Raw genomic sequence first — 25,264 nt, forward strand, 5'->3', positions numbered from 1 at the left:
ATTTAACCTAAAGAATATAACATTGGTCAGTCGGCAGGATATAAAATTATCTTTTTAACAAATTTATTGTCAATTAATAATAAAAAAATGTAATTCTAGTTAAACAAAAACTTGTTTTGTTCCACGCCATAAATATTTGAAATCATGTCCATTCTACAATGCCTTAATTTTTGTTTTACTATATCATTCAACTTGTAATTAGAGACCGATAAAGTTATCTGACCCGGTGGGTAATAAGCCAAATTAAATTATGATAGCTCACTAGTGCCCTCTGTTAGTGTCATTCATTTTATGTTTTTGCTTTTACGTAATTTTCTATATCTATTTACATATTTTCTTGCAGATCTTTCTGCGATAGCAGTGCCTCTCTTACTGGCCGAGGTAAGCTTGTCGCACTATACCTACCAATCCTACTTGAGTATGTAAAATGTAAGTAACGCCAATAAAAATTGAATTATAATTCAATTCAATTTCCAAGCAGTGGCTTTTAGATGTGCCAACTGGGCACTGATTGTTTCGCCAGTGTCGAATTGAATTATAAAAAAAAATCAGTCGAATTGATAACCTCCTTCTTTTTGAAGTCGGCTAAAAAATATATTTGCCGGCACATCCGTCAAAGTCAAATGTCTGGTTTACTTTTAGCTGTCAAAAGTCAGCCTAGAGAAGCGTCATTGTCGATGGTTGTGAGAAACATAGCAAATTATTATATTACAACTTTAGCTATTTTATTTTGTAGGTGTTTTAAATACCCTCGACCTTTTACTCGACTACTTTTTAAATAATTAAAAGTTGCCAACCTTTTAAATCTAAGGATAATATTTACATAACATATTTAAAGAAAATTATTTATGGTTTGTTGTTACATTTTTGAAGTCAAATCTATATATATAAAAGAAGGTCGTGTTAGTTACACTATTTATAACTCAAGAACGGCTGAATCGATTTGACTGAAAATTGGTGGGCAGGTAGCTTAGAACCAGGAAACGGACATAGGATCATTTTTACCCCGTTTTCTATTTTTTATTTCGCGCGGACGGAGTCGCGGGTAAAAGCTAGTATATTTATAATACGTAGAAATGAGTATGAGCAAAATAGTTTCAGGGAAACTTAATACTAATTACCTATATTAAATAAATTGTATTTGCTGTTCTTAAATCTAGATGTATCCTCTATGAGTCTTTTGACGTAAAATATAAAGGAAACTTAAGTAAATATTAGGTGACAAATAAATATAATGAAATAGTAAAACCACTTCAGTCATCAACTTACGTTTACATAGCGTGCGTAAAGGTGGATTGGAACGGATTAACTTTTTGAGGGGTTTCTCTATTAAATTTCGGTTCATTAACTGCAAAGTATTAGAAGAAGTAGGTCAGTAAAAAAAATATTATCTACTCTGAACATACAAATATTTTTACTACAATTTCTCTATAAAAGCAATATTTAGCCACAATCAATGCTAATTTTTTTTACAAACTTCCAAACTGATCCAAAATATTCCAATCGTTCCTTGCAATTAGACTTATATTGACCCGATTATAATCACTTGTTGTAACGTAAACTTTAAATTGATCTTAATGTACGTCTATTACCATGGCTATTACCATGAACTACTGAAACTATATTTAGTTCTTGTGAAGTGTGAGTTCGATTTTAGAGGGAAAGGGTTACAATGATTCATACTTTGCATCAAGTTTTTGACAGATCAAATATTTAGTCAAGATAATCATGTCGTATTATCATCAACGTAATTACTCAACTCTTTTTTTTTTATTCATTAAAAGTCGTACAACTATAAATTGGCAGTACCTTTGGATTGAACAAACACAAGATTTATTCATTATTTATGAGCCTAATTAGACAAGTCCGTGTTACTTACTTTGCTCTCTTTTTCATTTGATTACGAAGTCCGTAAGTAGATAAAATTTGCCTATTATTATTATGTAGCATTGTGGTACTCATAGCTCACTTCTTTCTTCCTTTTCCTCTTACGTGCTACTAATAGGTGAAGTTGCCCCCCTCCCCACTTAGTATATATTAATTATAGCCGCCCCTATACCTAGCCTAGATCATCAGCTGGCGACGCCCATGTCCAAAATCCCAAAGACACATGAAACCTACTTGCTTAAAATGTAAATGACCGACCAACATTTCGCGACACCAAGTTCAATATCACCTAAATATTTTCTGTTATAATTTTAAATACTCTAATAACCGAAATTTCAATGGATTGTGAATCGACTAATTTAAAAAAAGTGAGATCATTTTAAGACAGTCGATTATTTATTAATTGTAAAAAAGAAACAAAAATACAATTAGCTGTTACGATTCGAATTTTGGAGCAGGTGAAGGTTTTAACAAGTGCATAATATTATCATAAACTCAACGTGTTTTTGGCAGAGCTTTTGACCAAGTAACTTTTACTTAACCTCATTACTAATTATTCTCTTGAGTCAAATAATTTTCAGCAGAAGGTACACACGAAGTCACGAATGTTCTGTGACACCATTCTTAATAAAGACTTACTAAATATCAGTTAATCTCTTCTATTGTCCTAAACATACGTGCATTTGTGGGGTATTATTTATACAAATAAACACGCAAAATTAATGAATTTTATACATTATAAAATCATAATTCTTTTTTCTTGAGTTGTGAAGGAAAAATTTGAACTGTGAGTTAAACTTCGAACTGAACACAGTTCGAAGATTTTCTTACTCACAGTCAAACATTACAGTTAAAACAGAAGGTAAGTAGCAGGCTTAGCACGTAGTTACGTGCCCATTTCTTGGTACTTGTCCCATATAAATGCTTTAATTATTTAATAATTATCGTAAAACCTCTTTGTTCTGTAATAAATGAAAATAAACAATTAAACGATTATTTCTGTTCTTCTGCAATGGAACAACAAACCTTGAAATATACAACAGAGTATGAACGGCGTAAAAATAGTAAAATTATCCCCATAATTACAAAATATTATGTTTATTATTTCTCAGTTTATAGTAATAAAAATCGTCACTTTTTTTAAATACTGTTAGGAGTAGTGACTGATTGTGTTTTATATTTTCGCATCTTTCAAAATAAGCAGAATTTTTGTGTAAGTTTTTTTTATAAGGATGCAAACGAGCAGCGTGAACACCAACATGTTTATCGACGTCTATGACATCAGCAATACCAGAGGAACCGCAGATACGTTGCCGGCCCTTGAGATGGTGATACACTGGCTTCTTGAAGGACCCTAAGCCGTAATTTAATTTATGAACAGTCAGCTATCAACATAAAAAATTTTTTACACAGACGAAGTCACGGACAATTGCTAGTAGGATAGTAGATAAACAGACATATAAACGTGCACAGACATCTTAATCTGTATAAACAAACTTGCAACTAAGTCAAATGATACGCTATCAACCATGTAAATGAAGTCGAAGAGCCTTTATGATTGTAATCAGATTTACCTACATTGTCTGCTAATAGTTAATTGCTCTCTTTTATTAAAAACTATCTGTGTTCTTTCATGCTTGGTACTACCGAATAATTTGATTATCGAATCGTTGATTTTTGAATAAGAAATTCTTTTTTCTTTAAAAATTATAATGAAATATGATAATATAATGGAAATAAATTGCGTTTTTTAAAAATTGAAAGTTGTTGCTACGTAAAAAAATTGCGGTCAGTATTACTTTTTTCACGTCCTATCCTGCACGTGTATAATATATATAATACTTAGAGAAGTAAATTACAATTGTAATTGTAAATATGATATTTGAAATATATAACAAATAGTGCAATAAATAGGATAATTAAATAATGAATATATTTAAATGGTGTGCCTCAGTGTGCCTCAATTTCACGGAGCTGGTATTATTTTATTTGTTTTTTACAGTATGATCAAATAGTGGTCACCTGCAGCATTACTAACAACTCACGAATAAAGTTCATACAACTTGGTGACATACACTTTAAGCTTCTAAGAATGTATTACCTATTTATATGATACGTAACATAAAATAAGTAATTTGCACAAGGATCCCAGATAAAATGTTAAAAAAATAAAAAATAAATCGTAATGAAATGACAATTTTAATGAAATATACATACTGGCAATATGATTAAATGTACTAATGTATAGGTACTATTATTATTGTTACCAAACGTAGAATAAAGCAAATTAAACCATTATTGGCATGTAGGACGAGGCATATTTTGACCGGTAGTAAGGAGATTCAAATTCAATGCGGTGACAGAAACAGTACGAGCAAGACGTGCGCGAAAACCAATTTCAATTATTACGAATTAAAATGCGAACACTTTAAAAAAAATAATACTGGCGCAGTTTTTAATTAATTTGAATTAAAATGAGAGTATCAAGATTGTAGAGTGTAAATTGGGAAACTGGACTGTTAAGTGTCAAAAAAAATTTGCTAAAATGGAAGAAGCTTTCGCTCACCTTGAAGGTACGGAGACCAAGCACACCAAGAAGGAACTTCTGCCTCCTGACGGGGGCTGGGGCTATCTTGTTTGCATTGGTGTAGGATTTACTTTTGTGAGTATTTTTAACTGCACACACTCTTCATTTTAACAAATACTCCATACATTATTAGAAACTAGTATCTTAGGTCTCCCAAATATGCATGTTGTCTCTGTCGAAACGCATAAAAAAACAGTATTGATATATTCCGTCCCATGTTATTAGAAAAAATGGAGACATTTATAATATGTGTTTCTACATTTGTTAAGGCAGTGAAAACTCCCGCTTAAATTATAAAAAAAAAAAAATTTATTTCTATACCAATACGACTTAGGGACCATCTTCTTAAAGGTTGGCAACGCATCTGCGTGATGCGGAAGTCCATGGGCTTCGTTGATCACCTCGATGTTTCCGCCGCTCGTTTGCCCCCTTCTCTTATAAAAAAACAGAACTAAATATTATTATGTTTTGAATTTTTGACCTCAGCTATCGATGACATGACAAACTAACAGTCATTTGTTCTGGTTATAATTTTCTCTCAGTTTATAACAACTCTAATAAGATAAGAAACTAACGAATTTCACAATCTTAAGGTGACATATACATACATCTGATTTGTGTCTAAAGTTGATATTATCATTGCTAAGTTATCGATCCCAATAAAGGAATAAAACTTTTACTGTCCTCACAAAAGTATGAGCTCGATACTAAGCTTCTATTATAAAGAACCTTTGTTTTGGTTAAAACCATAATTATTATCCTAATGAACGGTGTTTTCTTTTCATGTCAGTTGTACATTAATATTCATTTTATCGCTTAATATAAAATTATGATGTAATCGATACTGGTTGCGGTTTTTTTTTTTCATCTACGACATTATACATTTGAAGTAAATGATAAATAATTTGTTTAATTAATTAAATAATTTCATAAATCAAGTTTAAATAAGGCTTATTTGTTAATAGTATTATGTAAGTAATATCTGACTAAATATAGAAAGATAATGACGATGGATTAGTTTCAAATCCTCTTAGAACACACAAACATTACTAGCCTTGAAAGTTTTGTCTCTACGATGTCAAATATCAATTTCAATTTTAGACATACAAGATATATTATATCTAATACACATACGTATAAGTTATTTGATACATCTAAATAACATGTTCCAAACTACTTATTTTCAATTTTAAACAATTAGTACATCTGTTAATTTCTTTCTCCAAATACCTTCTACTGTATGCGATCCTCAGTAAACCACAGCAAGGAAGTATTTGAAGACCTATCAAGATCCATCGTCATAGGTCCAGGCTGTTAAGAAGGAGCCCACATTGACTGGTGAACCAAAAATTATATATTTTTATTAGTATTAATTATTATAATTATTTATATTCTATACTTTTTTTCTAACAGCGACATCATTTCGTTGTCGATGAACCAAGGTTGCTATCTGCTTGCCTATTAATTAGCAGGAGAGAGGTCGCACAGATAAAGGATGTCCCTTTCCTATATACTTCTGTTTCAATATACTTCTGCGTCGATTTCAAATGATAGTGATAGCAGGAATCTTGACATTCACTTGTTAGTTTTGCATGTTTTAAATAATAAAAGAAAAGATGTTAATATAAACCAGATACAAACAGTTGTTTATTCAATGTTTAACCTTCGTATGTCAACACCAAGATAAAATTATTTTGAGTAGATCATCTAATGACCAATTTGTTTTCTTAATTTGGTATTTTTTTATTTAAGTACTATATTTATCGTGGGTTTTTGAAACCACAATCTCACTTTATAACATATTGTTATCTGTGTTGTGTCAAAGGTAATGACAGGGATCACGATGTGTTTTGTATAGAGATTTTGCTCTAAAGAATCCACGGTAAGTTTTAGTTTACGGTTTATAACCTGATTTCGACTTCATCAACATCATCAACAGCTCACTACAGGTCCTCACTGTGCAGGTTTAAGAGACTAGTTGAATACATTGCGTCAATTTCGAACTTGTTGGTTATGGTTCAACATGATAGAAAAATATGGGGCATTAGCAAGTTAATTATTACCAAACTAAAATAAATAAAACTTACTTTTCCAGATAAGGCGATTTATATTTATAGATTAACTAGCTGTCGCCCGCAACTCCAACCACGCGCAATTATAAAAACATAATAAGTACACACATCAAAAAAGTCTAAGCAACACATACTATTTCAAGTTATTAATCAATTATTTTATCATTTTTTACCAAGTAGGTAATACTTATGTAAACTTTTTTGATCTATAGGACATACTGGCTGGTTGTGAAAAAAAAAATCGAGTATCATTTGTTTTTTTTTTTTTCAAAAATTCAAAAGCGAATGCATTTGTTCGAATTTTACAGCGTTTTCTTTGCTTATTAAATTTAGTATTCGGTATCAATTTTAAGATTCAAACAATAATTAAAAAAAGTTTTGAACAAATTTGAATTTTGAGACATTTTTTACGTTATGGAGCGACGTCATTTGAACGCAGATGAAATGCAGAGAGCTGTAGGGATGTTGCAAGCGGGAAGAACTCAATCTCAGGTATCTCGGTATTTTGGTATCAACAGAAGCGTTATTTGCCGTCTTCATCAGCGTTAAACTAACACGAGAGATCCTGCTGAGCAGCACCCAGGTCGAGGAAGGTGTACAACAACACGGAAAGATCGATACATACAACTGACTGAAAGACGCCAGCCGATGTTAACCGCCCGAGAGATAGGTTTGTGGCTACAAAATTCAAGTAGTGTTGTTGTTAGCTGCAAAACTGTGTGAAATCGATTGCATGAGTATGGCCTACGAGCACGACGGCCAATTAGGTGCCCACCGATACGTCACGGGAATCGCGCTCGTCGAAATGAATGGTTTAGGCAACACATTATATGGACCCGGAAACAATGGGATAAAATTTTATTTTGCGATGAGTCTCGATTTGGGTTCTAGCCTGATACTAGAAGGGTAAGAGTGTACCGTTGTCCTGGAAATACTGAAAGACTGAGGTGGCTTCAGGAAGTGCATCCATACAACGACTTAACAGTTATGGTATGGGCGGGTATTATGAAGAACATACGAACAGAGCTCGTTTTTGTAAATGGTAACATGAACGCTGTAAATTACGTTGAGGATGTTCTAAGACCTTATGTCCATCCATTCGCACAAGCGCTTGGCTTCGATTTCACCTTGATGCATGACAATGCGCGTTCGCATACAGCTTTGCACACACGGGAGTACTTGGCAAGGGAAAACTTCCTGGTATTGCCTTGGCCTGCACAATCGCCAGACCTCAACCCCATCGAGCATGCATGGGACATGCTCCAGAGACGTGTTTTAAATGACTTGGATGGAGTGACAACAACCCAACAACTGATGGACTTACTAAAATTTCATTGGGAGCAATTACCGTAGGATCACATTAACAGTCTCATCGATTCTATGAATAATCGGTGCCAGCAAGTTCTCCATAACCGAGGAGACCACACTTTGTCTTAATTTATGCAATTTTTGTACAACCATTTAATTTTACTTTAAGTTCAGTTGATTAGGCACCTTACTTTGTACTACGTAAAAACATTCCTTACTCGTAATTATTGGTTATTAAGATTATTAAAAAGTAAATGAAAAAAATAATTGTTGTTTAATATTAAAAAAAGCATTAATAAATAATAAAAGTACGAAAATACTAAGGATTTAATTCGAAAACACATTGTAAAATTGAAATTTATATGTGTTGCTTAGACTTTTTTGATGTGTATAGCTTATGTGTTCTTTTAGACTATGATCTACATACATCTATGCCAAATCTCATCGAGATCCGTTGAGCCGTTCTTGAGATACCTTCAAACAAACCTCCACCCATCCATCCATCAAAACATTCGCATTTATAATATTAATAAGATGTATTTTGTGTCCATTATTTTTAAATATCTTGATAATACGATTAGAACAATCTATATATAAAAGAAAGTCGTGTTAGTTACACTATCTATAACTCAAGAACGGCTGAATCGATTTGACTGAAAATTGGTGGGCAGGTAGCTTAGAACGAGGAAACGGACATAGGATAATTTTTACCCCGTTTTCTATTTTTTATTCCGCGCGGATGGAGTCGCGGATAAAAGCTAGTTTTAAATAATGAAGGTATCTCCGGAACGCTTCAACAGATCTCTATGAAAATTGGCACATATCTAGAACATAGTCTGGAAGAATACATAGGCTACTTATTATGTTTTTTTTTAATTCTGCGCGGACGGATTCACGGGCAACAGCTAATGTCTCATAAATTAAAGAATTCGTCTCCATCGTCTTATTTTAAGCCATTTTTCGAATGTTAATTTACATCTATAACGTCACATTAATTAATTATAACGCAAATATAAATAGCATTCGTAGCAAAAGTATTATTGAATAACTTGCATAGTAACAAGCTAATCTATTGTAACCTTCACAGAACTAGATCAATTTCTTATAAAACCACAACAGATTAACCCAGTCAAGGCATAATGATGATTCAGTCGGTTCATTGTTTCAACAAATAATTATATTTTAATTCATCATCATAAATCATTTTGCATCAAATTGACATTTCGACATAAAAATACCTGATAAGTAATCACATCGCATACTTGTTAAATTATATAAATAAGATACTCGTACATACTCGAGATCATTGTTCGAATTTTTTTTATATATAATAATAATAATAATAAATCTTTATTGTACATTTTACACATCTGTTTCATTAAAACCTTGACTCGTTTACTAGGTTATATAAAAAGTGATTATTTATAATATAAATGAACGGATATAGTAAACCTAATTTCATACTGTTTTAGTAACGTTTTCTTTATAGTATACAGTCGAAAAATATAAGTCTCTTATCCTGAAACAACAGTAGTATTTATAAATAACTTTATTAGTTTGTTTGATGTCTTTACAATCTAGTATGAATTTATTTAGCAACAGAAGGTAATCCCCAGATATAAATACGAATAGATTGTTGAATAAATTCAGCCACAAATTTTATCAGACGGAAATACTTCTAAATATAAATGAAATGTCTTTCTTTACATATGTATATATATATATATATATATATATATATCTAAGGTCAATACTGGTCTGTGCAAGACGAATATAGTTTGTACTTGACAGCCCCTTATGAAACATAATTAGGTAATCAAGGTTCCTGATACTTCACTGATTTCCGTTATTGTCTCTATTTTTATGTTCAGTCTTAAAATTAAGCTGGATAAATACAATAATATTATTAATTATTAAAAAAATCCGACATAAAAGAGCGTCGGTGACTCGGGGATTAAGCACTTGACTTGCAATCTGCAGGTCCTGGATTCGAATCCCGCCATACACCAATGTGTTTCTCGATTTACATATGTACATTTAACCGACGTTCTTAATACATAAATACAAACATACAAAGTTTCAAAATACATTTTCGCTTAAACATACATCAACCCTTTTATACTGTGCCTCTAGTGCCCGGTGCGGATTTTTGACAAATCACGGTTATCGAAACATTATTATGCGTAGGCTTGCGAAATGCAATTTACCAATAAATAATGAAGCATAAATAAATAAGCAAACGCATTGAGGTGATACATATATATGGGGAAATAAATAACAACGTTAATGTCACCATTATCAATCAGCGGCGGTCAAAGAGTTAAAACACGTGTTTAACTAAACAGTGTCTAAAAGAATTTTTTGGAATAATACAGCTTTTGTCTCGATCGCCGATCACATTTGATAAGTTCTTACTAATTCGAGGTCAATACAAGGCGCTTATATATATTATCTACGTATATTTTTTATAATTATTAAAGCTGGTGTGTCTGTGTATAATACAATAAATTCATACATCTGATGTATTTACATTACCCGGAAGAAATACTAATTTATTAAATTTTTGTCTGTACGTCTATCCGCAATAATGAAGTTTTTTTTTATTCTGTGAGGACGTGATTTAATATTACATCTCGATGGGTAGTTGGAATAATGTCGCAATGGATATTGCGACAGTCTTCGGGTTAAGTCATATTCGGTATCTACGGACCTAAATACACCTTATATATTTTTTTTACTTAATTCTGATGAAAAATGACAAAAATAGAAAAATCACTTTGTACATTAATTGTTTGTTCCTGGTAAACGTTTAGAAAAATATTACTGGAACAATACGGTTATGTTGAAAGTGAAATTTTTGTTTCAATTTTAGACCAGCAATTGTAATTACGGCTTTCTTCCAGGGAATAAAACATGTAAACATTAAACGCACTATAAATTACTGTACCTACTTTGATGTTAACAGATTCGTACTAAACATTGCTGTACCTACTAAACTATCGTTGAGTCGTTACTGAGTAACTGAGTGAGTCGTTACTGAGAAAAATTGGTGAGAGGCTAGTGCACCTTCCTTCGGGAACTCGTGCTTTCTGGTCTCTTGTCAAGGCTGTGCAGGGGAACTTCTGTATGCCATCCTTACCATCTCCGCGCAGGGGGGATGATTCGCTAGCCTACACCGCAAAAGAGAAAGCCGATCTCCTGGGCTCTCTTTTCGCGGCCAATTCGACTGTGAATGACAAAGGTAACTCGCCGCCGAAAATCCCATGCGGCGAGACCTCTATGTCCGAAATCCAGTTTATCCAGAGCGGAAATCTCTGCAATCTCTGGATATTCACAAGTCGAGTGGGCCTGACGGGATACCCCCCATCGTGCTTAAGACTTGCGCTCCTGAGTTGGCACCGGTTTTAACGCGCATGTTCCGGTTCTCCTACTCCTTAGGCGTTGTCCCGAAATCGTGGAAGACTGCCATAATCCACCCGATCCCAAAAAAAGGCGATGGCTCAGATCCGTCCAACTACAGGCCGATCGCCATTACCACCTTGTTCTCGAAAGTCATGGAAACGACCATCAATTGCCAACTTATGAGGTACCTAGAGGAGCATCAGCTGATTAGCGATCGTCAGTACGGTTTCCGACAACGTCGCTCAGCTGGTGATCTTCTTGCGTACCTCACGCATCGATGGTCGGAGGCAATCGAGGGCAAGGGGGAGGCCCTGGCGGTTAGTTTGGACGTGGCCAAAGCCTTTGATCGGGTGTGGCACAAAGCATTTCTTGCGAAGTTGCCTTCCTACGGGCTGCCCGAGAAACTATGCGCCTGGATTTCTAGCTTCTTGGAGGGTCGGAGCATCAAGGTCGTTGTTGACGGTGCGTGCTCTGACCCGAAACCAATCAACGCTGGTGTCCCACAGGGCTGTGTACTGTCGCCCACCTTGTTTCTTCTGCATATCAATGACATGCTGCAATTTAGCAACATTCATTGTTATGCAGACGATAGCACGTGTGACGCACTGTATACGGCCCGTGCCAATGTTTCTTGGGCTACTGCCGATGAGAACCGGACCAAACTTGTATCTGAACTGGAGACCCTACTGGGTGAAGTTTCGGATTGGGGTCGACGAAATCTCGTTGAATTCAATCCCAAAAAGACACAAGTGTGTGCCATTACCGTTAAAAAAACAACCCTTTGTCGTAGATCTTCGTTTTGAGGGCACTCCCCTGGTTGCCTCAGCCAGTATCGGTATTCTCGGCGTTGACATATCGAGTGACGTTCAGTTTCGCGGTCATTTGGAAGACAAGGCCAAGCTGGCCTCCAAAAAGCTGGGTGTGCTCAGTAGGGCGAAGCAGTATTTCCAGCCGGGCCACCGCCTACAACTGTACAAGGCGCAAGTTCGGCCCCACATGGAATACTGCTCGCACCTCTGGGCGGGAGCACCCCAATACCAGCTTCTTCCATTTGACCGCATACAACGGAGAGCGACTCGAATCGGTAACGACCGAGGTCTTACCGATCGGCTTGATACTCTGGCCTTGCGGAGGGACGTCAGTTCCCTCTGCATCTTTTATCGTTTGTACCACGGGGAGTGTTCTGAAGAACTATTTGGAACGATTCCTGCCGCCGAGTTTCGTCATCGGACGACCCGACAGACCGCCAGGTACCATCCATACCATCTGGATGGCTGGCATTCCACAACAGTGCGGTTCTCGCGAAATTTCTTGCCACGCACGGCCGCGTTGTGGAATGGTCTGTCCTCGGCGGTATTTCCAAACCAGTACGACTTAGAGTCCTTCAAGAAGCGAGCGTATCACCATCTCAAAGGCCGGCAACGCATTTGCGATTCCTCTGGTATTGCAGATGTCCATGGGCGTCGATGAACACCTTGGTGTTCCCGCTGCTCGTTTGCCCCCTTCTCTTATAAAAAAAAAAGAAAAAGAAAAGTGCATTACCAAGCAGAGTAAGGAGGAGAGTACAGAGCACAAGGGGAGGAAGGGCCAGGTTTGAGCGAGCAGGAAATGGACACGTTGTTTCTACGTATTCTACAGCTGAATCTGCAACTCTTCCTGAATTACAAGGAGCTTACAACGAACCGGTTCCTATGTCGAAAGCTCTGTACTCTGATCTACTGAGTCTTTGTAACAGTCATGATATTCCACAATATTATCACGATTTCTATAAATCTTTGGCATGTGGAACCGACGAAGCTGCTGAGGTACAGGATCCGCTACAGGAGTCAAGTCTTTAGACGTGATTTTGCTTTAAATATTTTGGTACCCAATTTTTTTATTATGTTAAGATAATACGAATGTTGGTTTAGATGAGTTTATTTCCTACAGTTCCTAATAAACTAGTCTTAGTTTATTATAATTAGAGTAGGTACATTTTATAAAATAATTTAATTTAAATAGCACAAGTTTTAAAGTTAAGCATAAGTACCTTTTTTATTACGAATTCTTAATTTTCATGGATAATATAAGTAAAAAAGTCTTATAAAGTCACGAATTTGTCATTTTAATTATGCTACTTTGATTCAATAAATGATTGTTTAATAATAACATAATGCTATTTATTTCTACCACTTTAAATGATCCATTATATTTCTAGTAAAAAAATAATAATAATAAAAGCACTGTCAATAAAAATAAGATATTCACGCAAAGATAAAAGATTTAAAAAAAAACATACAACGATGAATATACAGTAAAATATGAATACCGTCCACAAAACGCTCATCAAGTTCAAGGAATAAGAACACAAACTATGGTTACTGTATCCATCGTGTATCCTATAATACACTGAAAAAAGTTGTAACATATTATTACTGTATCAACGTTCATTTTTTTTTTCGTGGAACAAAGCTGTAAGTGACTATTATGGGAACAACCTTTCGACATAAATAGTAGCAATATGATCTTTACCGATTTTTTCCTATTTGGATAAAATATACAATCTTGTAACTGCAACAGTACTTTAGGCAAAAAATAACGAACAAGGTGACATATAATTTATTTTAAGATATTCAGTGGTTTTATAGTTATTCCATAATTTCATTAAATATTTTTTCCTGAACATTTTCATTTTTACGATTGCGGCTTTATTCCCGGTACCCATCGATCTCATTGCTGTACTCGTATTAGTCTCATTTAGATCTCTCATAAACCTTTATTTGCGGCTTAATAGATGACATTTGTTTTTGCATAAATGGAAGTGTGCCTGTTTAATTTGTATCAGTTATGTGGATCCGTTAAAGTGTTGTAACTGGTTTTATTATTGTTTCACAATATTATACAAGAATTAATATTAAAAATCAACAAGACAGATAGCGTTTGTCAGGGCGAACTAAATGTCTAATATAAAGAATTTTAGCAATTGCTAGCGACTTTACGTCCTTAGTTACTCCCAAACACCTAAGCTACCTTCCAGTTAAAGTACGTCAAAATCGTTGTTGGAAGGATTGTACAGTCGTTTCCTATGCGTCTCCCTTTCTTTTAACAAAGAAGATTAAAATGAATCCTCCGGCACCACATATCAATCGAAACGCGGAATTGCTTTCACTTCACCTCTGTATTCTGGTCGTGGTATAAGCACCGACCCGACCTATTTGTGCAACTAATGTTGTGCTGACGTCTACCACTGTCATAATGGTTTCAATATGAATAAAAACAATTAAAGACTTATCGAATTATTCAATAACTAGCTGTCGCGTGCGACTTCGTCCGTGCGGAATTAAAAAGAAACTATTCTACATCTATATGGCAAATTTCATCAAAAGCCGTTGAGCCGTTCCGAAGATACCTTCAAACAAATATCCATCCATCCAAACATTCGCATTTATAATATTATAATATGTAAAATAATTAAATAGTTGTAAAGTAATGAAATCCCTGTTTCGAGCTTTTCGACATTAAATGAGCTATGTTTTTATTTCTAATCTTTTTCTTTCTCTTTTGATTTTGAATTAATTTTCACCTCTCCTGTCACACGCAGGTTGTAAAATGTGATACTATTGTGATTACCATTACGAATAGTTAAATTAAATATAAATTACATCAATATTACATCAAATAAAATAAAAGAAATACAAATTCTTGTATGATCCGGGGCGTACTACGACCTTATTCAAATATAGTTGTTTACAAAATTACAAACATAGAATCTCATTTAGTGAAGATTGGCTAACTCATGATGAAATTTGTTGTTATTGTTGTATTCTCGTGATAACTATTACCTTGTTCTATACTTTTGCAATGTAGCGTGCTCTCGTTATCTACTTATAAAATGTTATAAAGAAAATCTGTAGATCGCTGTCAACAATTATATTATTAGAAATGAAAACAGACTTTACTTTATACTGATTTCTCCAGTGTACACACAGAAGACAGGCGTGCCACCTTATGACATATATTTAAAAAAAATAGTGTATGAATTCTATTCAATGTATAGATAAATTTTAATCCTCTTTTTCCTAATAAATATTTTTTTAGCATTAAGTTAAAGCAAAAATAAATTAGTATATTTTTATTTTCCTTATTAAATATTCTGACATGGAACAATTCGTAATAACGTTGATTATATTTTTATCATTATATGGGTCGAAGTTTATTTTACAAGTTTTGAAAATATAATTAGCAATTTAATAATTTAATATTTTAAGCAAGCAACCATTTTTAATAATCTTATTCATGTGTATTTTATTACTGTATCTTTTTTTAAATAAGAATTAATATGAAAACAGGTTTGTTCAGCGAATTGCGTAATTAAGCACTTCACAGATACGAAAAGATGTCAGGTGATATTACGAGTATAACCTAAAAAACATTCATCTGAAGTGACAGTTGTGCTAAAACATATTACTGTCTCTGTTTTTTCAAAAAGACTAAGAGAGATGGCAATATGTTGATACATAGCAGTCGAAATATACAGTATAGCAAAGTTTAGTTTCCTAATAAACTACGATTACTTATTTTTAAGTAAATGTAATAAGACTACAAAGCATTTTGCCGTAGATTTACAGTTTCCAAACCTATACGAAAATATATCTCTGCCTCTCTTTTTCCTTAGAAAATGATTGGGATGACAATATGAAATTTACAGATGTTTCGGCAGACGAAACTACTGTGGTTTTTCACAGATTTAACTGAAAATTATACTTTTCAAGTGTTTGTAAAGTGCTCTTTCAGACTATGTCCTACACCTATGCCAAATTTCATTAAGATCCGTTGAGTCATTCTGGACTCTTCACTCATCAATCAAACATCAATTTCAATCAATTCAATCAAACCATCAATTCAAACAAAATTGATGTTTCGTATTTTCATAACACGTGCTAAACCGGTTTTGATCGGTAAATGTCCACGTGGATCAATAAAATTTTTGTATAAATGAACAATGAATTATTGGCGATGGGAACATAGAATTATACTATAAGACAAACAAACTAGCAAAAATAAAACGTTTACATTACACGTTTGTCAATCGGGCATAAAAGCTTTCTTCTAATGGTGTGACTGAGGTAAAGGGTAACACTAGCTCTTATATTTAAGTCCCTGTCGTAGCTTAGGAATTTTCGAGTTTTTTTAACTAGATTTATTTTAGATTAGACTCGTTAGAAAACTTTGAATTCACGTCATTAATTGAAATATCCGCTTTCTTGGGTGAAGCAATTTCCATTCCTCGCACTTTGCCTTTCATTATTCATAGTATGATTTTGTTTTCTATCTTATTTTTCAGATAGATTAACATTTATAAGTTAATAAAGACTATATTTTATATAAGTATTTGACGTACAACAATTTTTTTTACACGTTGGACACGTATTCTGGCTACTCGCCTTAAGGACGTATTTAATGTTAATAATATGATGATTATGCGTGTAGATAACATGCTACAGAAAATAGCGATTTGAATAAACTCCCAAACTGGAAAAATTCACACGGATGTAAAATCATATAAGTAATATACATAATAAAGCAGATGTCACAAAAACATAACGAATTTGCCACGCGCCGTGATTTAATTAAAAAATATATTTATTAATAATTAAATATATTGGGACTCGTGATACGATATAAATATTAATGTTATCATTTATTTAATACAGGAATTTTATGAATTAATGAATGTTTTTTTTTCATATTTTGTATGCCATAAAAATATAAATCGGTGAACGACTTTTACTTTGACGTAACGCATGGCGTCGTTAAGTATATAATTAATATGTAAATATAATTGTATAAATCTTATCCAATCCCTACAGCCATTTTACAGGTTTTAAAAATGGCCTTAACACAAAATTATTGATTTAATAAACTGATTTAAAGGACGAAAATATTTATAAGAATCTGTAGATATATCACGATACTTATTACATTCACAATCTTGCTAATAATATGAATGCGAATGTTTAGATGGATGGATGGATATTTGTTAGAAGGTATCTACAGAAATGCTCAACGGATCTCTATGAAATTTGGCATAGATGTAGAATTAAGTTTTTATTTCAAATACGCGCGGACAGTCTCGGGCGACAACAAGTAAATTTATAAAAGAAGACCGTTGTTGACCGTTTGAAGTTCAGCAAAATTATTGTACTTTCAAGATAATCTGCATCATCATCGCGCTTTCCTTGAACTACTCACGTAGAGTCAGCGAATTAGGTTTTCGCCCGTTCATCGATTATTTATCTGATTCTAAATAATTAATTTATAACTATACTTTTTGATTTCTGAGCAAAGACGTCAAATATGGTACCGGTTCAAGCACATTACTATTTGAAACGTAATGTTAAGATACTGCTGTTCACTTTGAAAAGCAGATATTATAACAACATTTATATTACCGGAAGTTTTTGGTCGTATTTGAGCCTCTGACGCCACAGCAGCTTTTACCTTTGTATTGCGCGCATGCAGTGTTGATTGCGTCAGATTGTCATTTATGCAAAAAAAAAGATATTATAAAATAACGTTATTCGGATATTACCGAAGGCCTTGCCGCTATGTATAGTGAAAGATCAATTAATACACTGCAAAATTTTAAATAAGCACTGATTGTTTGCAGATGCTGGGATTTGGTTCGTCAAATGCTTTCGGCATTTTGTTCAACGATTTCTTTATCGAACAAGATGGCGCCAGCGGCCTTCCTTTGGTGATAGGAGTTTACAATGGAGCTCTCTCTATATCGGGTATGATTTTCATCTTAATACGTTATATCAATTTACTCCTTTTGGACCAACATTTGTGTTTATTTTAATATGTCGTAATTGTTGTTAATACGTCAATTGTTCATGGGTTAAGCACTTGACTTGTAATCTGCAGATTCTGAGTTTGAATCCCGCCATGTATCAATGTGTACATCGATTTTCGATTTACATATGTATATGTATACATTTATCTGTACGTTCTTACGGTGAAGGAAAATCTCGTGATGCAACCTGCACACATAAGCAAAGAAATTCAAAGCTGTGTAGAAAGTTTACCAACAGGCACTGATCCAGCGTGGTTGACTATGGCCAAGACACACCAACTTCGCGTAAACTCCGAGCCTCTCGATCGGAATTGTCATTACTCAATGTACGATTTTTTTACACATACGAATTTATGATGTCAGTAATAGATAAACAAATGATTAAATAGGAAATTACATAGGAGCCTTCTAAATCTTGCTTATACTAAATAACATCTAATTCAGTTACAGTTAATAAAGTTTAATTTGATAAAACGATTGTGTAGATTCGGCAGTAAAAGTATTAGACAGTCTAATATGAATAATTTATTACGAAACAGTTCTTTCATGGAGGTCGCTAACAGAAATCGTACTTCTAATGTTTCACCGCCGGTCGCTATGTGAAATTTTAATCTCGTATTACCAGCGACGCTAAAATGTACTCGAGTTTCTGTCCCCAATTAACAATGAATCTATTAACTCAATACAAATCGGTTAATAGGCAGATATCATTGGATACAAGGACCGATTGCCGTTCAGGGCCTAAGCCTGTTTGCATCGCTCGACAATTAATTCATATTGATTTGACCGATATTGTAATGAAATAAAGCACAATGTTCATTTCCGTAAATATTTCATGTCCTAAATTTTTTAAACATCGTGTACGAAAACGGACAATAGTTCAATAAACTTATATAAAAACAAAATGAGTTTCGGATCGCATAATTTGATGACCCAGAGATAGCTTCTTCATATCTGAATAAAGCGGATTATTTGTGTGTTTGTTAAATTATTCGTTTTTGTAAATTAATATAACAATAATATTTGCAATATCAAATGAATAAAGGCGATTGCTCAATACACAGGTGCGGTAAAAACAGTGGTTGACCATTACTATAATGCCTTGTTAAACCACGTGTCGTGATTCTATGAAGCTCCTAATATTACACACGATACACTTCATAAAAAAAAAACTTCAATAATATATATTTCTCTACACGGCTTTTTCCTTTGATCTCTTAATGTTTCGGTGGATTGGTACTAAATTTTAGGCTCTATATTTCTCTGGTTGATCGATGGTGTGACTGGTTCCTGAGTTTATCGATTTTTTCTTCAATGTTTGAGTTTTTGGTCGACTCACTCATTAAATCATTTGTATGGTTGCTCATTCAATCTGTCTACTAATCTCCCGATTATTTGGATGTTAGTTTTACTTTATTTTACCTTTGTAGGTTTCCTGAGTGGCATTGCGTTAAAAAAATATTCCTTTCGACAAGTTGGTCTTCTCGGCGCTGGGTTGTTCATATTGGGCGATGTTCTTACCATATTTGTTACCAGAACTTATCAATTGGTCTTCACTTTTGGCGTAATAAGAGGTAATGATTCATTTTCAATGTTATTTCTATTTCTATTTATTTGTATTTTTTTACTCTTCGCAGTAGTATAACAACAGAACTATCTTCATATATTACATTGAAGGCAAAATCCTCATGATCTCTTTGGATACAATAATATTTGGTTATTTATATTGCAGGAGCAGGATTCGGTGTGATGATTCCAGTAAGTTTTACTGCTTTCAACTGCTACTTCACCAAAAAGAGGACAGCAATGATGAGCGCCAATCAAACAATGAGCAGTCTCGCTTCCATTACATTTCCAATTCTAGTCACGTTCCTCCTCGATGAGTACGGGTTCAGATGGACTCTCGCTCTCATCATGGCTGTAGATCTTCATCTGTTATTCGCTATGTTAGTCATGCATCCAGTCGAATGGCACATGATCAAAGCGATGGATGACCAAAAAACAGGTAACATACCCTTAAAACGGTTACTATAATAGTTAATTATGTTTTTTGTGTTCAGTGTGTTTAATGTTTGAGTTATGAATTTATGAAATCAACTTTAGTCATTATTTTAAGTTTTTCATCTTATTCATTATTTGTTTCTCATCTTATGTGTACATTTCAGCAATTGTAATGTTTGCCTCTCTGTGACTTTCTACTACAGAAATATAAAAAACATTTATAACAGCACACGTTTTCATTGAAAATATTCCTAATTGCTATAATATATGTTTTTCTACTTGTGCTTAGGTAATGAAAGCTCCCAGTATTAATACTTTTTTGTGACGTTTTATTCTTTGTCAAATAACGTACGCTTACTAACCCAGCATCCAACACTGTAACTGTGTGTATATCATAAACTTTCAGACCCATTACATTGTGATGTCCTCGACTGTAAAAATGTTAAAGTAGAAAACTATGATGAAACAATCGTCAAAATGTTGCCAGGTGACGATGGTGTTGTTGAAATAAAAGCTACGACGCCATCTAGACACAAATCCATTCAAAAGAGTATCATGTAAGTACCTTTTTAGATAAATCATATTTCTATATTTTAGTACAATAAAGTTTTGTTGTTGTTACTAATTTGTGCAAATTATCTCTTAGTTTTAGATAGGTATAGATACTTAGTTTAGAAATTATAAAACGGTTTCGTTTGTCTTCATTTTTCTGATACCTAATATTTGTTCTGATCTTGTGTTTTATATATTTTTCCCGGAAATGACGCATATTTTTTTAGCCGACTAAAAAAGAGGGTCATTGTGTTATTATTAACACGGTTAATGGTTACCAACAGAATTACTTATTTAATAATTCCGAATGACTTTTGACTTCAAATTATATTTATTTTGTAGCCATCATCAAAAATAAAAAAGGCATACTTATTTAGGAATAATTTAAAAATACGATAACGGCAACGGTAATTTTTTTGTAATACATCAACGTACAGAAATGACGACGAAAGAAATAAACTAGTGATTTAAATGTTGTTGGCGAAAATTTGCTAATGGACATCGAAATGATAACGAACTCAGTTTATAAAAAATATACATTTGTTTCAGAAAAATTGTTTACGATAACGTGGAATTAGATTTACTAAGAGATCCGAGATTCGTGAGTACGCTTGTCGGTCTGGGATTTGCTTTCGTTTCCGACGTTACCTATCTAGCAATGGAGCCTATGCTTTTATTTTCCTACGGATATACCAAGGTAAAAGTTACTTATCGTATATCTCAACTGACGTTAGAGTTGTATTTGTACATATTGCGATCCCTTCATCATCATCATCTCCTTGACCTTGTCCCACCTACGTAGGGTGCACCAGGTTTCCGTCCTCTAAATGAATCTGTCCCCTTCATATTGAAAAAAAAAATATTTTTGAAAAAAAAAAGAGTACAATATGTATGTACTAACACAAGTGTGACACACCCTGTGGAATTTTACGGTAAGACTATCACATAGTTAAAATGCAACAAGAAGTTCTTAATCTTAATTTAAAATAATCCACGAGCTAAAACTACGTCTAATAGAATAATTTAAATAACTTAAATAACATTCTTATCTAACTTAAATCTTACATTTACATATTCACATAAAAATTCTACAGGATTTTCGATAAGTTATTCATTTCATTAAAATCCACAAGTGATGAATAACATAAGTTAAACTAGCGACAACTTTATCACTTAACAGTATAGTCGTGTTTCCATTTAAGCTAAGTTAACGTAAGCCGATTTTTGTAGTATTATTCTATCATTAAGCGTCGGTGGCTCACGGGTTAAGCGCTTGACTTACAATCTGCAGGTCCTGGGTTCGAATCCCGCCTTGTACTAATGTGTTTTTCGAGTTTCAATTTACATATGTACATTTATCCGACGTTCATACGGTAAAGGAAAACATCGTGATGCAACCTGCACATATCTGAGAAGAAATTTAAAGATATGTGTGAAGGTTACAGTTGGATATATTGATAACTTATTTATTTTTTATATCTACAATGTTTTATTACTTATTTTTAATTTTAGTGTATTTTTAGAAGTAATTTTGTATTATTTAGCTGTAATTATTTAGTTTATTATATTTAATTTTAAGATATTTCTCTTAAGTAGGTTTGGCGACACGGCCGTAAAAACTTAAGCCAAAACTCAAAGGCTTATAAAACCTTGTGTGCCGAACCCAGTTAAGTGGGAAAAGGCCCGGAAGATAATGATGATTTCTTATTTTAGATGCAAGTTGCTACGTGTGTTATGGTGGGTGCGATAGCTGATCTTTTTGCAAGATTTTCATTGGCAATATTTACATATTTCTACACAGTCGACAGCCGTAAAATTTTCTTCTGCGGGACATCCCTTACAATATTTTTACGAATAGGTGAGTTAGAATATAATTGAAAAAAATCATTCTACAAGATTTAACAATAGACCCTCCATATTCAAATGGAGTAATTAGTTTATCTTGAATTTAAAAAAAACTATGTAAGTTAGTACCAATGTTATACAAATTCTAACGCTGAAACTTTTTCAAGTGTTTTACGCTTAAAAAGAACTCAGATATACTTTCACAGGTAACCTTGAGATAAAAATTTGAACCTTGAGTTAATTTTATGCATCGATATATTATGCTTCATTATTCCGATTTACGTAAAATTTAAATAATTATATACCTTGATATCTCATGGAATTAAAATGTTAGGATTGACGTCATAAGAAGTTAAATTGAATAAATTATTATCTTTATCCTATTTAAATCTTTAATAGTGGCCTAGTAATAAAAATTAATCTCCATTTAAACCTTAAGTTTTAACACATCAATTATGTAGTTATAACAGATTTTATTGATATTTAATACGTTACATTTAATAAAATTAAATTAAGTTTATTTTTACGGTAATAAACAGGTGTCCAAATCTGTTTCCACCAAAACCTTAGTGGTACATTTTCCTTAAGTTATTCAACGCCTATCAAATTTTGTTACCGTCAAGTTTACACTGTCGAAACATTCACATAAAACTTGTTATTATCACACATGTTATTATGAGAAACTGATATGTTTTATCAGATTTATTTTTGTCTTGAGACTGAATTCTCAGACAGACTTTAAGACAATACTATGTTATTTGCCAGAAAGATTTCAACCTCTCATAGATCGGCAACACATCTGCAATTCCTCTTGTGTTACGAATATTTATGGGCATCGGTGATCACTTAGTGTTCCCGTCACTCTAGTGTTAACAATGAGACAATTTTTCTGCACAGTAAAAGAACTAAACTCGCTGCTGATTTAATTGTGCGTTTCGATTATCTAAGTACTCGTTTAAAATCATATCCTCACCCCTCAACGTGTGTCAACATCACTTGACGAACATGTTCACTACAAGAGTCATGGCAGTGAAATTAAGAGCTATAACTTAGAAATAAGGGTCCTTCATTCGAAAACCATATTACGAAGAACGAAGTCACATTATTGATTATTTTCAGCGTTGGTGTGTTCAAGTGAGATATGGTACGTATTCACCATAACTGTGATATCGGGGCTGATCAGGTGCTCCGTGCAAGTGTTGTTCCCGCTGGTGCTGGTGACCGCAGCGCCGGACAGGTTCCCCGCCGCGTTGGCGCTGCATATCATATTCTCCGGTTTCCTGATGCTCATTGCGGATCCACTAATTGGTAAGATAAAAAGAAATTAATACTTACTTGGACAGAGTCGCGGGCTAGTTGTGTAATAATTTTAGCCGACGTCATAGGAGGTTGTTAGTCATCTGAATATTTTTTTATTCTATTTGAATATTTGAATGTATTCTTTTGTTTTTTATCATGGAAATGATTCGACAAATGAATTATTTTTTACTTAAAAATCTTGTTGAATCAAATAGTACAATCGTTTTCTTAATTTGAATAAATTTAAAGTCACGTCGTTGTTATCTGAATCTACAGCTAACTCAAATCGTAGAAAAGCTTTTAATTCTATTAAAACATCAATAAAACTAAGTATTTTTTACAAAGAAGGAAACAAATGGGACTAAAAGTCGCCTTTTAAAGTGTAGGTAAAGGACAGGCGATTTGTAAAGTATGCGCATATACCATAATGATAAATAAGTACGTAATGAATAATTAATTAACAAGAGATATGAAATAAGTAAACAAATAAAATACATTAAATCATTTTAATCATCTTGACTTGTTATTCATCCTTTAATATACATATATGCATAAATGTATCTCCAATAGCTTTGCCCATCTACCTAGAGGTTAAGATACGTAAATAGATTGACATCTTGTATTAATTTGATTTGTTCCAGGTTTGATCTTCGAAGCTACGGGCACCTACCTCTACTGTTTCTTGGCTATGAGTGTGTGTTGTTTAATTTGCGTAGTGCTATGGTCTATAGAGTATATTGTTTATCGTAAAAAAACTAGTTGAATTGAAAAAAAATCTTTATTACTTAAATAAAATCGATGGTGAATAATTTATATTATAAGTACAAATAATTTTATAATAAAAAAACACGTTTATTTAGCGTTTTGTTATAATAAGGTAATATTAAATACAAAATCAGCATTATCTTGCTCGTGTAAACTTTTACCAATGCAATGCAAAAGTGATTGAGGCCAGTAGATAAATTTCTTCATACAATAATTAGAATTCATGCATACGTGATGAATTTGCATTTAATTTATTGGCATTATATGTACGTACCAAACGTATGTTAGAGATTCTTTAGAATTAAGTAAGTATAGTGCCGTACACATACATATATTGAACCTGTTTAAAAAAAATTACACATATATTTCTTCAAAGAATTAATTGCGAATTTTTTTTTGCGAAATTGCGAATTGACAATCAGGTATTATGCAGTTGTACTCAATTTTTTCCGACGTTTTTACGGCGAAGGAAAAAGTTTTTCGACCTGCACATATCATGCAAAAATTCAAAGATGTGTAGAAAGTTAACCAACTAGCCTAGCCACCTTAACTTTGGGTAAGCTCGGAGCCAATCAGTGGGGACATAGTCATAGTGAGCTGACGATAACGACCCAATTGTTTTATATAAGGATAAAAAATGTGTCCATTTGCTCGAAAGTAAACTACTGCGATACAATTAACGATAGTTTTCGACTGCAGTGACACTTGTTT

At 33.4% G+C, this 25,264-nt stretch overlaps 1 protein-coding gene across 1 annotated transcript; it reads left to right on the top strand.

Moving 5' to 3' along the window:
* The first annotated feature begins 4,381 nt into the window (after nt 1–4,381).
* Nucleotides 4,382–24,551, top strand: LOC106713494 (monocarboxylate transporter 6). Its single transcript, XM_014506303.2, has 9 exons — nt 4,382–4,549; nt 17,906–18,029; nt 19,522–19,665; nt 19,824–20,096; nt 20,499–20,649; nt 21,194–21,341; nt 22,358–22,502; nt 23,609–23,797; nt 24,430–24,551. The coding sequence occupies exons 1-9, from the start codon at nt 4,433–4,435 to the stop codon at nt 24,549–24,551; spliced, it is 1,413 nt and encodes a 470-aa protein (XP_014361789.2). The 5' UTR covers nt 4,382–4,432.
* The last annotated feature ends 713 nt before the right edge of the window (nt 24,552–25,264 follow it).

This window comes from Papilio machaon, chromosome 5, assembly GCF_912999745.1.
Source record: "Papilio machaon chromosome 5, ilPapMach1.1, whole genome shotgun sequence".
NCBI classification, from domain to species: domain Eukaryota; kingdom Metazoa; phylum Arthropoda; class Insecta; order Lepidoptera; family Papilionidae; genus Papilio; species Papilio machaon.